Raw genomic sequence first — 13,209 nt, 5'->3', positions numbered from 1 at the left:
CTGTAATTTAATGTATTCCCTAAATAAAGCTCCCTGAGATATGAAGATTTTCTTGTAAAGTATTATATTTATATAAACTTTAGGTCTGAATTCATAAAGAAGGAGAACATTTTGAGATAAATGAAAAATTGTATTTCCATACTTATCCGAATAAAATATTTTGAAATTCGGTAAGGAAGGTGTGTTGAAATCCGTCACGTGACAAAAATATGGCGGACGTTCCTAACACAAATCCGTTTCTTGATGACGAAGACGATGAAAATACGGTGGTTGCGGCTACAGAAGTGGTTAACACTGAATTGCAAGATGCAAAAACAAGTGAACATCATGAACTTTCATTAGATTCGCTTGCTGCAAGCCTTTTGAAGGAGAATTTTGTTTTGACAGCCCTTGAATTTCACACAGAACTCTTAGAGACCGGAAGAGAAATCCCACGACTTCGAGACTATTTTTCAAACCCTGGAAATTTTGAACGTACAAAAGACGAATTTGGGACTTCATCACTGCGTAATTATTTTGTTGTTTCTAGTTTTGAACAAGTCATTGAAAGTATCTGAATGTTTATCAGCTGTTTATGGCAAAGTTTTGGACCAGTTTTCTCAAAAGGGATAAAAATAACCAATTTTGATATATACAAATACTTGTAGTATTTTCTTTAGTTGGAGGCTCGTTTTAATACTCTCCCATCATCAACTTCTCACTAGTGAATAACAACACTAACAGTAAAGCACATTAAATGAGTGCTAGATTTATTTTCGCGTTGTTGATAAAATTGTCAACTCTTGTTTTTAAAATCTAAATGTTTAAATGTAAGGGACATGAATATTGTCTTAGAGAAATGTCAAATAATAAAGTTTAGTTTATGTTATGCCCCCAGCAACTTTCTCCCCGTGTGGTAAAACATGGTTCATTATCAAGTTGTACAGCAAAAATAATCATATTGATCTAATGCCTACAAAAAGTTTTCTGTAGTTTCAAATATATTATATGCTTACATATGAAATTTACAAGGGTCATTCAAAAACTAAGTAGGCAAAGTGAATTTTGTATCATTTTTAGCTCACCTGAGCCGAAGGCTCAAGTGAGCTTTTCTGATCACATTGTGTCCGTCGTCCGTCCGTCCGTCTGTCCGTCCGTCTGTCCGTCTGTCCGTAAATTTTTCACATTTTCGACTTCTTCTCAAGAACCACTGGGCCAATTTTGACCAAACTTGGTACGAAGCATCCTTGGGTGAAGGGGAATTTAAATTGTTGAAATGAAGGGACATATCCCCTCGCAAGGGGAGATAATCAAGAAAAGACAAAAATAGGGTGGGGTCATTAAAAAATCTTCTTCTCAAGAACCACTGTGCCAGAAAAGCTGAAACTTATATGGAAGCATCCTGGGGTAGTGTAGATTCTAAATTGTTCAAATCATGACCCCCGGGGATTGGGCGGGGCCACAATGGGGAATCAAAGTTTTACATAGAAATTTATAGGAAAAATCTTTGAAAATCTTCTTCTCCAGAACCACTGTGCCAGAAAAGCTGAAACTTACGTGGAAACATCCTGGGGTAGTGTAGATTCTAAATTGTTCAAATCATGACCCCCGGGGATTGGGCGGGGCCACAATGGGGAATCAAAGTTTTACATAGAAATATGTAGGAAACCTTTTTCAAACTCTTCTTCTCAAGAACCACTGTGCCTGAAAAGCTGAAACTTATATGGAAGCATCCTGGGGTAGGGTAGATTTTAAATTATACAAATCATGACCCCGGGGGGATAGGCGGGGCCACAATGGGGAATCAAAGTTTTACATAGAAATATGTAGGAAACATCTTTCAAAATCTTATTCTCAAGAACCACTGTGCCTGAAAAGCTGAAACTTATATGGAAGCATCCTGGGGTAGTGTAGATTCTAAATTGTTCAAATCATGACCCCTGGGGATTGGGCGGGGCCACATTGGGGAATCAAAGATTTACATAGAAATATATAGGAAAAATCTTTGAAAATCTTCTTCTCCAGAACCACTGTGCCAGAAAAGCTGAAACTTATGTGGAAGCATCCTGGGGTAGGGTAGATTTTAAATTATACAAATCATGACCCCCGGGGGTTGGGCGGGGCCACAATGGGGAATCAAAGTTTTACATAGAAATATGTAGGAAACATCTTTCAAAATCTTCTTCTCAAGAACCACTGTGCCAGAAAAGCTGAAACTTATATGGAAGCATCCTGGGGTAGTGTAGATTTTAGATTGTTCAAATCATGACCCCTGGGGATTGGGCGGGGACACATTGGGGAATTTAAGTTTTACATAGAAATATATATGAAGAAGCTTTGAATATCTTCTTAATAACAACTGGGCCAGAAAAGCTGAAACTTATATAATTATGATCAGTGGGGTAGGGTGGGGTCACAATACAAGGGGTAAATCTAGTAAAGTACAGAATTGTCAAAGCTTCTCAGGTGAGCGATGTGGCCCATGGGCCTCTTGTTAAGAAAATCAAAATCAAGATATTTTCATTCTTAAAATTTAGGGAAAAGGAAAGGCAGAATTATTGGATTATGAACAGGAGACACAAGAGCACCCAATTTGAGGGTGGGGCATGACACCCCTCTGTTTTCTCCCTAGCCTGAACACTGACGTGTGTTGTCAAGTCATTCTTAACAACATTGTAACATAAAAAACTTAACATAATCAATGTCTAATGAGAGTTTTGCTAAAATACTCCTCTACTACATTTCAAAACAGTTTCTGATATCTTGCCCACTCATTAATTAAAATCACTATACCACTTGATTTTTTTGTTTGCTAATAATTGTTTATATATCATAATATAGTTTAGCAGTATTTGAATGTGTCCTGCTTTTCCAAGTTTGGTAATAGTGAAACCCCTGTCGGTTTCCTTGACCTTAACTAACTCTTTTGACCAGATTTTTACTGATAAAGTCTCCTGGCAGATCATCTTAGTGTGCATCAAATATAAATGTGTAACACTTGTCAAGTAGGGCTAGCAATAGCAAAATTCTAATGCAATTGTTTGCTTTTTTAATGCATTTTGATTGGCTAATTCACGGATGTTTGAGGCAGTAAAAAAGCATTAATGAGAGTGAAAGCTATTGATTGTGATGTCATAAAAACACAACACTTCATGGCAAATTTCTGTTAGCAAAACTTAACAAAATGTTATGTAAACAACAAACAAAATGCATAAGTTGCATTAGAATATGAATCTTTTCATTTGCAATGTGCTACCATTAATGCTGATTTAACAGTCACATCTGTTTTACAGGCTATGCTTATAAATGCATTTTTTGCAAGTGTAACACAAAATTGTATTGCTATTCACTTCTCCATGTCATTCTGCAACATCATCTTTTTGGGGCTGTTTTTTTTTTAGGACTACCTGTTTTCTGTTGATTTTGAAGAAGCAACATATTACCTCACAGTAGGGAATATTACCAGTAAATGAAGAAATGATATATGAATGTTTCTTTGAATTCACTTTCATTTTAGCAATATTTTAATCTTGTTTATGGAATAAGATGAGTAATATTATTTACCTGGTATTTTATTGTTAAGGAAATAACAAATTTGATAGATTTCATCGTCGCATTTTTTAATTTTTTACAGTTTTAAATTTAAATTAATTTTTGAATATATCATCATTCACGAAATATTTCAATTATTTTATTCAAGTTATCTGGGTTTATTTTTAAATTATGTCTACCAAATTTTCTTTTACATTCAATTTATGCTAAATGAAAAGTCTACATATTTTTTGTTTTTGTTTTTGAATGACTCTTATAAAATAAAATAAATTAAAATGTTCCTCTATGACAATGCACTATAATGGGTTTTACTGTACCAGTATATAACAAGTTGGACACGATTAAATACATGTACCATATAAAAAGCCATACATGTCATAAATTACTGTTTCTAAAGCCATGTATTTTAAAACAAATTTTCATTAACGTGCAGTTGTAAAACACTAGATTCCTTTGTCATATCTATAAAAAGATTTAAGATGAAATTTCTTGCATTTTTTTTTTATTTTGGTAGGTTCGGGAGTCCCAAAATATATTAAGTATTATTTATGATTGGTCATTATAAATAAAAATTTTCCTTTGCTTTTATTTCCTTTCTAACTAATTTGATAAATCTCTATTACAAATTTTAAGTTTATATATAAATACATGTACTGTAGAATCACATATTTTCACGGGGTCAAATTTTTTAGCTTTGAGGAAAAAATATTGGTTTGTGGGAGGTTGACTATGTGGTTAGAGAATGCTAAGTAGTAATGCATATGAAATTTTAAATATCAAGGTGGTCATAAATTTGTGGGTCTTTCCATGCTTTAAAAACAATGAAAATTAACTCCCCGTGAAAATTTGTGATTTTACAGTACCAAAAGTATGTAGCCTTGCTTTTTCTTCAAAAAGCTTATAGATCTAAAATGCCATTTTATGATATCAGCATTTATTATTTATCCAACTGTGTATCAATCAATTTTATAGTTGAATTATGCAATCATGTGATGTTGTGATCTGACTTTCTGGATCATCACACTCTGTTTTTCTGAATCCATATCACCACTTTCTGAAACTGATGACGTAGTACACAATATATTTTTTCTTGTGTATAAAAAAGTTCCTTAAAAAAAATGCTTTGTTTAATGAGTAAAAGGTATATAATTCCTCACAAAATTTGTCTTTAATTATATTTGCTTATTTTAAAGGGGTATATTATAAATTTTTCATTATAAAAGTAACTAGATAAGAAAAGCCTTATCATGTCTCGTTGACAAGCAGGGATCATCTGATCACACCTCATTTGATCTCATTTTCTGCACCTGTCAACTTGATGTGATACTGTTCTTTGGATCAAGTTACTGATGTACTCTTTTATAATTATATGTATTTTCAATAAGATAAGAATGATCAATACACAGGGCTCACAATGGGTGTGACTGATCAACAAGGGATGCTTACTCCTCTTAGCCTCCTAATCCCACCTCTGTTTTTTTTTTTGTTTGTTTGTTTGTTGTTTTTTTTTTTGAGATCAGTCACTGTTTATTACCTTTACCTTTTTTTCATTATGAAGTCTGTTGTTTAATGATTTTTTTTATAATAACAGATAGAACATCCAGTATACAGACGTTTGATTCTCTGGACTTTGCCCGCTATTCAGATGATGGAGGTGGACAGGTGGATGAAAGAGTAGCAGGTGTGAAATATACACATTTATGTAACAACTAGAGTTGACACTTAGAAAGATTCTGATACATAAAATTTGAAATTATTTAGCTTTTCATAAATTTTCCGGCTCAATTTTCATTATATATGTTGGATTTCAATTTTTGATTTAAAAAAAAACACTTATGTGTTCTATCTATTCAGACAATAGCAAGTAATTATTATGTTCCTATTTAAGGCAACAGTTCTATTTCCTTATGCTGCCGAACAGGAAGTACATGTAGTATTACAGTTCATTTTTCTGAACAGTAATCCTCCTTTTGTCCTTGTGTAATACATCTTCGCTAGCCAAGGGTTTTCGGTCCAGTCCACTCCCCACTTTATGGGGAGCAGAGTGGACTGAAAACTCTTGGCTAGTGAATGTGTAAGTTACACAAAGGTGTCTCTTTATTCTTTATCCACAATGCTGCACACTTCAGACAATTTACTGTTTTTGCTTCTTTTAAGTCACTTATTAAATAGTGTGTACCTTTAAAAGTAGGTATCAGGCCTCATTGTTCAGCAGTAAAAATATTGCCCCCCAGAAAGGTGTATATTGAGGGATTAATTAGAAATGCTGTCTTACATGTATTTACATCACTCTGTTTCATGTCTTCTTTTTTCTGTTCAGTTCTGGAATTTGAACTTAGAAAAGCACAAGATTCCATCAAATCTCTTCGAGCAAGCTTAACAAAAGAAGCAGGTAAAATCAAGTAGTTTTTGCAGACAATTTATTTATTAAAAGTATGAAAAATACAGTATATGCATGAAATATTAAAGAAAAAAATTGCAATAAAATTTTCTAATGATTAATGGTTGTAGCCAGTTAAATAATTTACTATATACATTTAGTAGTCCACCTTCTAATATGTATTAATCAAACTCCACAGAGAATGAGCTTGGGTCTACAGAGCAGGTCAATGAGGGGGTGGTCACACTGGGACAGGAGGAGGCCATTAAACCACTAGAGAAGAGGGCCATTAATTTCCTAATCAACGAGTTCCTCCTACAGCAGAACTACAAACTCACGGCTGTCACCTTCTCAGAGGAGAACGAAGAGCAGGTAACTCTTTAGCTACCTCTCACAACTCTAAGATCCTAGATGTGTTATGCACAGCAGAACTTTTTAAAGTTTTAATGTGCAAAAATGAAAACTGGGATTTTTAAAAAATATATATACAATGTACTGTACATTTATTTATATGTATTATCTCAAATATCTCTCAAAGCTACAAAATGAGATTAATGTATTGTCACTGTTAACTTTTTATGTCACAAAATCAATCCTGTTGTAAACCATCCCTTTTAATTTTGTGCTACATGTATGTTAGGATTTTGAGGACTTTTAATTTTGTGCTGTGTTAGGATTTTGAGGACTTTTATTTTTGTGCTGTGTTAGGATTTTGAGGACTGGGATGATGTGGGATTAAACATGGCTCGGCCACCGAGTCTGTTACACCTGTACAAGGATTATGGGAGCCATGTTGTCCCACAAACTGAAACCAAGGACTCCTCCTGCCAGGTAGATCTGGACCTGGAGGAAAATCAGAGGAGGGAGGAGGAATGGAACGATCTGAAATCTCAGCTGGTAGGTACAGAGGAATGGAGCGATCTGAAATCTCAGCTGGTAGGTACAGAGGAATGGAATGATCTGAAATCTCAGCTGGTAGGTACAGAGCAATGGAACGATCTGAAATCTCAGCTGGTAGGTACAGAGCAATGGAATGATCTGAAATCTCAGCTGGTAGGTACAGAGGAATGGAACAATCTGAAATCTCAGCTGGTAGGTACAGAGCAATGGAATGATCTGAAATCTCAGCTGGTAGGTACAGAGCAATGGAACGATCTGAAATCTCAGCTGGTAGGTACAGAGGAATGGAACGATCTGAAATCTCAGCTGGTAGGTACAGAAGAAATTGGGTGGTTAAAGGGGCAGAGGTATTTTGGGAGGTTGGAATATGATTTGAATGAACCAGTTTAAACCATGTACTTATATTTGTTCCCTTTTTCGATTAATATTAATAAGTTTATCTTGCATTATCTTGACAGGAATCAAACATTGCTGATTTTGAAAATCAGATTTCAATCTTGAGAACAGAAAACCAGAACTTGATGTCACAGATTACTCAATTCCATAAGTAAGTTAGATCCTCAGTTTACAATTGCAGTCTATTTCATCTTTTAATTTCTTTTGTTAGTTAATTTTTTTTTGGATAAAAAGAATTCATACGTAATAATTAAAAAAAAAAATTATGAGTTTCTTGGTGAGTAAATCCGGTTGGTATATTTCATGACAAGCACTAGAGTGAATAGAAAATATGCCTGTGTGCAAGTCTGTGATTTACTCACCAATAACAATACTTATTTGCTGACTGAAAAACATTCCATGTAATAAAATCTGAAACACATTAAAAACTTTCTAGCCAAAGATCTGAAAACCAGGTGATATACAGTTCTGCTCCTCTGAAATCTTCAAAGTTATCCAACCAGGAAGTAGATTACACAGTGGGTGAGGAGACCCCTGGTGTGGGTGAGAACAGTAATGAAGAATGTGATAATAAAACAGTGAACAGTGAGTTAGTGATGGACACGAATTGTGAAAGTGAGGCAAAAACTGTGAAAGAAGGGAACCAGTCAAATGATAAAGACATGAGTGTGGAGTCACATGATTTTGTTGTCATAGATTCAGACCACAGCATAGGTGACAAAAGTCCCACCATGAAGGAAAATTCCAGTCGAGAAAATCCAGACCCTGAATCAGGGAGGTAAGTATACAACAACAAAGTACTTGATCTAAACATTGTTCATAAACAACAGAAGTATGTTGATAATACAATGTAAAATCAAGGGCAATGTTAGAGAAAATTTCTAATGAATATTTCTGATTTTACAGACATTTATCACCGACCTTTAGGAAAGCTTTATTAGATGTTTGTTTCCATGTTTCTAAAGACAACCGTATTGTACATGAGGTAAGTGAGTTCAGTATATTGTGTTGTCAGAGGAGGTGCTTTAAATTTATGTTTCAATAAATAATTTCTTATTTTTCTCTTAAGTTAGATATTTTACATCTGGAATTGCATTTTGAACCTTTTTTTCAGATTGATGACTTGTTAACTTATGTTTATGATTTTTTGACAGGTATCCCGAATCATTGGTGCTGACAGAGACCACATTGTAACAATGCTGGCTCGCTGTCTTCCTCATATAGTCCCCAACGTACTCCTGGCTAAAAGAGAGGTCACAATTATTCTATAAATAAAAAAACTGTAAAACTGAAGTGCAATAAATATTTTACTCTTTTTTTTTGGTTACAAAATTTAATTTGATTCTTAAAATTTGAACGTAAGGAAATTGAAAGTAAATCTAGAAAGTCAAAACTGCTATTTATTTTACAGTCAGATCTGTGTAACGTAGTCAAATTATGTACATGACTGTTATTCAATTCTTTGACATGTTTCTTACAGGAGTTAATCCCCTTGATATTGTGCACTGCCATGCTCCATTCCGACTCTAAAGAGAGAGACAAACTCCTCAACATTCTCTTTAACCTGATCAAAAAACCTGACGAAGAACAAAGGTTTGGTGATTGTGATTAAAACTATTTTCTTAAAGCTTTGTCAACATTAACTCAGTAATGAAAATGTCTAGAAATTCTGGAAAAAAATTAAGCCTAAACAAAAACTTGTCTTAAAAACATGATTGTAGATTTTTTGCCATGACCAGTTCTTTAGTTTGATCTTTTTTGTTTGATAGACAGATGATCATGACGGGTTGTGTGGCCTTTGCCCAGCACACAGGAAGTGCTCGTCTGATTGAGGAACTCCTCCCTCAGTGTTGGGAACAGGTAGGTTATCTAATGTTTTCTGGAATTTGAACAAAAATGTAAAAGCATGGGAAAAATTAGAGTGACATCATATCTCAATTTAATTTTTTAGCAATAATATTAATTTTATAGGTATACATGTACAAATTATTTTATTAATTCAGTTTTTCCATTTTGATATGTCCCAGAACTCTCATTATAGTAATTTTTCTCTATATGCATGTAGATAAACCACAAGTATCCAGAGAGAAGAATCCTAGTGGCTGAAGCATGTGGTGCACTGGCATCCTACTTACCAGTAAGTATAGTTATACTTTGTTTATTCCCATTCCACCAACAGTTGAGAAAGCTTTGATTACATACTAGAACATAGTTCCATGAGTTCTTTGTACCAGGCAGTTATTTTCCATTGCCTGATATTTTAGGTCATGTAAATCCTTTATGTTGAGCTCACTCATCTTTTATTTTTCAGACTGAGATTTTGAGCTTCCTCACCATTTTTTTTCAAACTGAGGTTTTGAGCTCACACATATTTTTTTTTTCAGATTGAGATTTTGAGCTCACTCATCTTTTTTCATACTGAGTTTTTGAGCTTTATACTCGTTCTTTAATTTTTTCAGACTAAGATTTTGAGCCCACTCATCCATCACTTTTTTTAGACTGAGATTTTGAGCTCACTTGTCTTTTATTTTTTCAGACTGAGATTTTGAGCTCACTCATCCTTTACTTTTTTCAGACTGAGATTTTGAGCACACTCATTTTTTGTCAGACTGAGATTTTGAGCTCACTTGTCTTTTATTTTTTCAGACTGAGATTTTGAGCTCACTCATCCTGTCGATGCTCCAGCAGATGATGGCAGAGGACAAGGAGGCAGAAGTGAGAGAGGCCGTGGTCCGAAGTCTGGGAATTCTGTTTGGATTTATCTGTGATACTGACAAATACACACAGGTAAAGGTCTCACCTACTGATAAATACACACAGTAAATACAGATTCCATTAATAGTGCAAATAAATTGTCTGGTTTTCTCAAACTTTGAAGAGACACACTTTCAGTGTTTCTCTTGAAAATTTAAAGAAAAATTAATGGACAAGAATTTGAGAAAACTGGTAGTTAGCCATGGGCATCTCTTTATACCAACATGGACTTTTGTGTTTTGGTGTAATAAACATGCAGTTGAAAAAGTTGCCTGTCCCATGAAATTGTGTCATATAAGATAAGAAAATGCAAAAGATATTTACCAAACATGAACAATATGAAGTATTTAAATTGTTTATATGTGACATACTGAAGATGCTTTTATCTCACAAAATGTATAAGTACATTTAAATACATTAACCCACACAAAGTATATTAGTTATCCAGGTTCAATCAAGGATGTACAGGGATTTACCCCGGGTTGTATTCCATACACCCGAAGGCGAAGGGTGTATGGAATACAACCCGGGGGAAAACCCCATTCACCCTTGATTGGACCTGCATAACAAATTTATTTCCTATGTGCCCATAAAAATTCTTTGTAAACACCAGAGTCTAATCAACTGTGTTTCAATCTATCAATAAGATTAATTATGCACTACTATGCATTGTGATGTCATGATATTTGGTTTTTAGCTCACCTCAACGAAGTTGGGGGGAGCTTATGTGATACCCTCGGCGTCGGCGGCGTCGTCGGTGTCGGCGTCGGCGGCGGCGTCCCGGGTTAAGGTTAAATTTTTTGGAGCAGTTTTCTTTTTAAGTACTTCTATGTCCTATATTGATTAGACATGCATGGAAGATGTTGCTAGTGTGTTTCATTGTACCAGTCAAAGTTTCAGATGCTGCAATTTCAGCAAAGAAATGACCAGGTTAATGTTTTTGGTGCAGGTTAACATTTTTGGTGCAGTTTTTGGTGTAGGTCTCATTTCCGAGTAACTATAAGCCCTATGTTGACCAAACTTACATGGATGATACATCTTAGGATGCATACTACCAGCCTTGCTTCGGATGCTGAATCTGACCTACATTTTCCGGTTGAGTGAACAGGTTAAAGTTTTTGGTGAAGGTTTCGTTTCGAAGATACTTTGAGCCCTATAATGACCAAACTTGCATGGATGGTACATCTTAGGATGTATTCTACTAGACTTGCTTCGGATGCTGAATCTGACCTACATTTTCCGGTTGAGTGAACAGGTTAAAGTTTTTGGTGCAGGTTTCATTTCCAAGTTACTATGAGACATATAATGACCAAACTTACATGGATGATACATCTTAGGATGCATACTACCAGCCTTGCTTCGGATGCTGAATCTGACCTACATTTTCCGGTTGAGTGAACAGGTTAAAGTTTTTGGTGAAGGTTTCGTTTCGAAGATACTTTGAGCCCTATAATGACCAAACTTGCATGGATGGTACATTTTAGGATGTATTCTACTTTGCTTCGGATGCTGAATCTGACCTACATTTTCCGGTTGAGTGAACAGGTTAGAGTTTTTGGTGCAGGTTTCATTTCCAAGTTACTATGAGACATATAATGACCAAACTTGCATGGATGGTACATCTTAGGATGCATATTACAAGACCTGCTTTGGATGCTGAATCTGACCTACATTTTCCGGTTGAGTGAACAGGTTAAAATTTTTGGTGCAGGTTTCATTTCCAAGGTACAGTACTATGAACCCTATAACGACTAAATTGCATGGATGGTACATCTTAGGATGCACACTACCAGACTTGCTTCGGATGCTGAATCTGACCTACATTTTCTGGATGAGTAAACAGGTTAAAGTTTATGGTGCAGGATTCATTTCCAAGTAACTTTGAGCCCTATAATGACCAAACTTGCATGGATGGTTTATCTAAGGGTGCATTCTTTATAGGCTGGCTTTTGATGCTGAATCTGACCTACATTTTCTGGATTAGTGGAAAGGTTAATTTTTTTATACAGGTTTCATTTGCAAGTAACTTTAAGCCCTATGTTGACCAAACTTGCATGGATGATACATCTTAGGATGCACACTAATGGACTTGCTTCAGATGCTGAATTCGACATACATTTTCCAGATAATAGACCTTTAAAAGTTATGGGTGCAAGTCTATCACCAAGAAACTATAAGGCTTATATAAACCAGTTGCACAAATGATGCATCAAGGGATGAAAACTCTCAATCTTGCTTCAGATGCTGGATTTTAATTACATTTTCATGATGAAGAACTAGTTTTTAGTTTTTATATAGGTCTATTCCAAAGTATCAAATTTGCATAAATTTTGCATTTTTGGATGTACACTTTTTGTTGGTTAATTGTGTGACATAATTTGCCTTACTTAAAGACAACACACGTTGAGGTGAGCTCTGTAATCTCTGATTACCTATGTTTTATCTTAGAGAGAGTATGCATTGTGACGTCAGGTTTTATTTACCCCCGGCTCAAGTCGGGTGCACGGAAATTTACACCTGACTCTGTAAGCAATCAAAGCTTGTGTCACAAGCTACATAGGAAATAATGTAATTTATATGATTGCCCGGTGTTGAAGGATTGTGAATTACTGTGGGATTTATATGACTGCCTGGTGTTGTATGGTCGTGAATCACTGTGGGATTTATATGATTAGCCTGGTGTTGTAGGGTTGTGAATTACTGTGGGATTTATATGATTGCCTGGTGTTGTAGGGTTGTGAATTACTGTGGGCGTCCCTGAAGGATTCCTCTGAGCGTGTGGTGACGGCCTCCCTCCACGTCTTTCTCCCCTCCCTGGCTGCCTGGGCGGACGAACTGGACAAGCTCCAACACAGTCTCATACACAGTGTGGTCAAAGATCTGGAAGAACTAGTTAAGGCAATTCCCTGATGGGAACCAGTATACTCCCTCTTTTTCTTTGCTAGTCACACTTCTGTTGTAACAGCATAATGTACCAAAATTAGAGAGGGATTTTTTTATGAAAAATTTGTGAAAATGGATTTAAATATGTTTTAGACAGAGATTGTTAGGTTTTTTTATGAATTGGGTTTCTGAATTAAAGCAGGGAGTTATGTCTGTTTTTATTCCCTTTTGTGTGTATGTATGTTTGGGGAGGGAGGGGGAGGGGGCATATTCATGTTTGCACTACCAGGTAAATATGCTTGGATGTCTTTGGTAAACTACATTATGCTGGTTATAACTGATCTGCTTATTTTTTTTACTTTTAA

The 13,209-nt window shown here is 35.3% G+C and overlaps 1 protein-coding gene across 2 annotated transcripts; it reads left to right on the top strand.

The window, feature by feature from the left end:
- Positions 1–204: 204 nt before the first annotated feature.
- LOC134262806 (RAB11-binding protein RELCH homolog) lies at positions 205–12,973 on the top strand. Of its 2 annotated transcripts, none has more exons than XM_062745132.1 (14): positions 205–507; positions 5,123–5,212; positions 5,852–5,923; positions 6,111–6,283; positions 6,620–6,808; positions 7,270–7,358; positions 7,644–7,985; positions 8,114–8,192; positions 8,362–8,460; positions 8,688–8,800; positions 8,977–9,067; positions 9,273–9,344; positions 9,854–9,994; positions 12,695–12,973. In XM_062745132.1, the coding sequence occupies exons 1-14, from the start codon at positions 210–212 to the stop codon at positions 12,869–12,871; spliced, it is 2,025 nt and encodes a 674-aa protein (XP_062601116.1). In that variant the 5' UTR covers positions 205–209; the 3' UTR covers positions 12,872–12,973. The 2 variants fall into 2 exon arrangements, with proteins under 2 accessions (XP_062601116.1, XP_062601117.1); XM_062745133.1 differs by having other exon boundaries at positions 12,650–12,707.
- The last annotated feature ends 236 nt before the right edge of the window (positions 12,974–13,209 follow it).

This window comes from Saccostrea cucullata, unplaced genomic scaffold (genome assembly GCF_032062105.1).
Source record: "Saccostrea cucullata isolate Sc308-1 unplaced genomic scaffold, CSIRO_AGI_Scuc_v1 ctg17453, whole genome shotgun sequence".
Taxonomy (NCBI): Eukaryota; Metazoa; Mollusca; class Bivalvia; order Ostreida; family Ostreidae; genus Saccostrea; species Saccostrea cuccullata.
This window is presented reverse-complemented; position numbering and strand designations above follow the sequence as displayed.